Consider the following 5,072-nt stretch of genomic DNA (forward strand, 5'->3'; position numbering starts at 1 on the left):
GGAAGGTGAGGGCGGCCCTGCCTCCCTTTTGCCTGCCTCCCTGTTTGCCTGCCTCCCTGTTTCCCTGCCCCCCTGCCTCCCTTTTGCCTGCCTCCCTGTTTGTCTGCCTCCTTGCCTGCCTGCTTCCCTGCCTGTTTCCCTCCCTGCCTGCCTCCCTGCCCTCCCTCTCTCCCTCTCTGCCTGTTTCCTTCCCTGCCTGCTTGCTTCCCTGCCTGCTTCCTTCCCTCCCTGCCTGGTTCCCTGCCTGCTTCCTTCCCTGCCTGCCTGCTTCCTTCCCTGCCTGCCTGCTTCCTTCCCTGCCTGCCTGCTTCCTTCCCTGCCTGCCTGCTTCCTTCCCTCCCTGCTTCCTTCCCTGCCTCCTGGGGTGTGGGCTCCGTGCTGGGCTGGGAGGGAACTTTCCCGGGGTGCTGGGGCCTGTCCTGGGCCTGCTCTGGGGAAACCGGGGCCTGTCCTGGGGGAACCAGGGCCTGTCTTGGGGGTGCTGTCCTGGGCCTGTCCTGGGGGACCCAGGGCCTGTCCTGGGCCTGTCCTGGGGGAACCGGGGCCTGTCCTGGGGGTACCGGGCCCTGCTCTGGGGGTGCCACCCAGGGACTGGGGCCTGTCCTGGAGGTACAGGGGCCTGTCCGGGGCCTGTCCTGGGGGTACCGGGACCTGCCCTGGTGCTGGGCTCTGCCCTGGGGGTGCCACCCAGAGGCCGAGCCCTGCCCTGGGGGTGCTGCCCGTTGGCTGAAATTCACGGCTGGTTACACAAATCACCAAGGAAACTCCCCCCGTTTTTCCAGCGTCATCCCGTGGGTCTGAGCCCCCCACGTTCTGGTGCAGGCTCAGCACTGGTAACGGCCGAGCTGGGCGAAAAGCTGCCTCGAGGGAGCAGAAAACACCATGTGGGCTCTGCCTGAGCTTCCCAGATGAGCAAAAGAGGGTTTAAATGCAGCCTGAGTAGCAAAGAAAACATGGGCTGAAGCGTAAACCCGCAGAGGTTGCTGTAGATGCAGAGATGGTTCAGCTGTGATGGGGCAGAGCCTTGTTATTCATTTGATTTTGGAGCCCTTAGGAACAACAAGGAGCACGGGCTGGTGCCAGAGACACACTCTGCAAAGTGAAGGCTGCTAAGGGTAGTATTTTGTGATCCCGCAGCTCTGCTCCAGATAACTGGGCAGAGAGAACAAAAACTGACTTGTCACAGGCCCCTTGTATATATATAACTATAAATATATATGTATTATATATATATTGCCCACGTTCACCTCCAGATGCATTTTGCAAATAGACACCAGGCAAGTTATGCTGAATGTTTGGGGTTTGGTGATAAACACTGTTACCTGTTGGGTGTAATTTGTTTAGTTTGTTGTTGTTCCCTTTTGTTTGTTTCCCCCCACCCTACCCAGAAGATTTGGCAGTTGCAGTTTGCAGAAACAAACCAAACAAAGGTCTGGCCAAAGCAGGGGTTTTCCTGCTATTTCCCTGGTTTGGTGGAGTTGAAAACTAAATAATAACTCGGAAACAGGATTGGCAGCCAAAACCTAAGTGTTTTGTCCACATTTTGGTTGAGTCAAGTCCTTTTCCCCCCAGTTATTATCCAAACAGCCTCTAATGTTTGTATACAAACACACACACCTTGACGATAATATTTGTATCTTTGTTTCTAAAGGTGTTTATTCATAATCCTCATGCCCGAGGGCAGAGAACAAGCACAAACAGAATGGTGCAAAGTAACCAGGATTCAGACATTTCTCTTCTCAACATTAATCAAGGGATCACTTGTCTTACTGCGGGAGTGCTGAACCCTCAGCTTGGTTATGATTGTCTCCTGGTTGGAACCCAGACTAATTTATTGGCTTATGATGTCTATAACAACTCAGATTTGTTCTACAGAGAGGCAAGTTCATTTAAATGCCTGCTTTATGATTTTCTTTTTTAGTATCTTTACTGTTTTCTTTTTCTTTCCATTCTAAACGTCACAGTTTTTTATTTCTTTGTCAGTTCATTTACTCTGCTGTTTTTGTCTTAATTCCTGTAATCAGAATATTTTGTCTTTAGAACCTCTGGAGTATTTTAAAAGAAAAATGTGAATATGTCTGTGCACATGCAAGAGCAGCCTTTGGTAGTAAGAAATTGAAAATAAGATTGAATAGGCATTCAGAGCTGAGCTAAACTGCTGGTGATGCTGCTGGAAGCTCTTCCTGCTTTCTGTACTTTGCTGTCTCATTGTCTGCTCTTCCTTTTCATGCTTCTCTGCAGGTTTCAGATGGAGCCAATGCCATAGTTCTTGGAAAGCTGGGAGATATTTCATCTCCACTTGCTATTATTGGTGGAAACTGTGCCCTGCAGGGCTTTGACTATGGAGGAAATGACCTTTTTTGGACAGTAAGACTACCCTTAATTCTTTTTATATTATTACCAGATTATTTCAGTGGCTTTAATTCCTCTTGCTTTTATTTTTTTGTTGGTAATGCCATCAATATTCATTTGGTTGTTGAGCCTTCTGCATTTCTCTCAGACCTTAAGCTGTGCTTTGGTTAAGTATTCAGTGCACTCAGGTGTTGCTTGAATGTTGATGATATCAATTGTTGCAGCTGAGATAATAAAAAGAGTTGATTTCAGCAGCTGTTACCAGTGCTGAGGAGTTTCTTTCTCCTTCTAGGTTACTGGAGACAATGTTCGTTCGTTAGCCCTCTGTGACTTTGATGGGGATGGCAAAACTGAGGTTTGGAACTCTTTTATGTGTGAATTTAGCTGTTTTCATGCTCTCATTGTGAAATGTTGATTTAAAAAAAAAAAAGGGGGTTATCAAATGTGACTGACTTGTATCACCTGTTCAGGTGATCCCTGCAGCCAAGTCGTGGCTGTTGCAGACTCTTGGTCGAGCAAACACGTGCACAAATGCTCTGCCTGTGCAGAAGGAAGCACCACTGATCTCTGGCACTGCTCAGAGTGTGGAAAATTGGGCATTTCTGGAATCATTACAGCTGTGCTGCCTGGCTGGTGACTCCATTGAATGGAAAACTCATTTTTCTGAACTACACCAGGAGAAACACAGTGAGATGCCTGTGATCAGCAGTTGTGAGGCATCTATCTCTGGTATTTCTTGAAGATGGCTATAAATCCTTTTAAATTTTCAGATAAACAGCTCAGAAGCATCTTACATGTACAAGGAAGCCCTTAAAAAGCTGTGCTCTGAGCAGCTTCACCTGCAATTGGTGAAATCAAGAAATGAACATCCAGCCCTCCTGTTTCTTCATAGAGACACAGAGGGATGAAACATCCTTTGCTTTTCTGATTTCAAATGAAGGCAGCTTGTAACAAGCAACTTGCTGATAGGGTGTGAGACCAAGAATAGTTTGGAGAGTGTCCTTTTTATTTCCTTAGCTTGAATAACTATTTTTAAGGTAGACTTTGATTTTCTTCTAGCTCCTTGTTGGCTCTGAAGATTTTGACATCCGGGTGTTCAAAGAAGATGAGATCATTGCAGAAATGTCAGAAACAGAGGTAAATGACTTCTAGCTAATTGCTGATGGAGCTGAAAGTATTGTGTGCTGTAAAGCTTCTCTGGTTTGAATTTATAGTGTAGTTAAGTAGTTACTTAACTGTTTGGCACAGTATCTGTTCTGCTGGAACTGCAGAACTTAGGGCTTAATTATGTCTTTCGTTATATGCAGAGTTTTTGGCTTTGTTTATTTATAAACCTCTCAGCAGGCTGAGAAAAGCAACTACTGCTTGACTGAAAGTCACATCTAGAAGTGATTAAGGTTACTGGATTGTGATGGGAGCTCCTGGTGCTTTGGAATGTCTTCTCCAGGTTTCCTCAAATGCATTGACACAATCGTGATGAATTAGCTTGTCCCTGTGTGTACCCAGACAGTGCTTGGCAGGGTAGAAGGAGGTTGCCCAGGAAAAACAAGAGGTTTGTGTTGCAGTTGGAGTTACACACTGGTTGTCTAAACAGGGCTGTAGTGCCTAAAGTAAAGTATGTGGCAGGTGGGTTTACAGAGGGATAAATAAAAGGTGTGGGAGTTGCTCTTTAGCTTAAGAACCAAGAGAAAATCTCCACTTCTAAATCGTGTCATAGAATCATAGAACGGTTTGGTTGGAAGGGACCTTATAGATCATCTAGATCAAGCCCCCCAAATGTTGGTTGTTTGGAGGGGAGTAAATTACCCTTCTTGCATTTAGGGTAGAGTGTTACAGACCTTTGGCCTTGCAGATCTGCAGTCTCCCCACTGCCCAAGTTGGGACTAAAAGGCTTAGTTAGCTGTTAAACCACTTACCAAGAGCTATAAAAGTCAATCTGGGCAGTAGGAAAGGAAGCTGGAATTAGAACTGGGCCTCTAATACATTCTGCTGACTGTGCAGGAGCCCCACCAGAGTCATGGTGTGATTTCTAATTAAATGGGCCTTTAGGTTCCCTTTATTTCCAGATCCAGAGTAGAATTGTTTTAAATTCACACCTGCAGAGTCTTAGGAGGCCTGTTAACAATCCCGTTCTAATTTAAAAGGACACAGCTGCACCTCAACCCTTCTTTTTAGGGAAGTAAATCCAGGGAACAGCAGAACTGTGAATTGTACTTGTGTTGGAAGTCTGGAATGGTTTGTATTTTGTGTGTTTAATCCTTTGCTGTGGTGAAACTGAGAGCATAGACTTTTGTGGTATGAAGACACTATTGATTCTGTCAAGTTTCTGACTGGTTTTGGGGTCTTCTGTCCTTACTGAGTGCTCATGGTTTAGAGTGAGCCTTGAAAACTGGGAAAGCCTTTGAAGAAGGATCTGGGAGAGCAGAGATAAAGGGTTTGGAAACCATGTTTTATGGTAAAAAAACAACCATCAAGGAGCACTGTCAGCTGAATTTACTTAAGAGGCTTGGGAAGGATTTAATTCAAGGAAGTCTCCTGTGCTGTGTAGACCAGACAGATGATTGCAGTTGTTCCCTCCTGACATTAACATCTCTAGCCTTAGTGTGTGGAAAAACCTGCATTTCCAAGCATTCAGAAGAGCCTTAGCACAATGGAAAACTGTAGGGTAATGGGTCTTAGCAGCAGTGAGAAACTGGCTGAGTTAGGACTCTTGGCTCTTT

General features: G+C 45.9%; 1 protein-coding gene across 1 annotated transcript in view; it reads left to right on the top strand.

Annotated features, from left to right (window-relative positions):
- BBS2 (Bardet-Biedl syndrome 2) overlaps positions 1-5,072 on the top strand; it is a 28,656-nt gene that overhangs the window by 9,440 nt on the left and 14,144 nt on the right. Inside the window, exons 2-5 of the mRNA XM_009994905.1 lie at positions 1,652-1,879; positions 2,242-2,367; positions 2,645-2,707; positions 3,412-3,489. Coding sequence (XP_009993207.1) covers positions 1,652-1,879; positions 2,242-2,367; positions 2,645-2,707; positions 3,412-3,489 — 495 coding nt within the window. The remainder of the gene's footprint in view (positions 1-1,651; positions 1,880-2,241; positions 2,368-2,644; positions 2,708-3,411; positions 3,490-5,072) is intronic.

The sequence above is a fragment of the Chaetura pelagica genome, unplaced genomic scaffold, assembly GCF_000747805.2.
Source record: "Chaetura pelagica isolate M959 unplaced genomic scaffold, ChaPel_1.0 scaffold93, whole genome shotgun sequence".
NCBI classification, from domain to species: Eukaryota; Metazoa; Chordata; class Aves; order Apodiformes; family Apodidae; genus Chaetura; species Chaetura pelagica.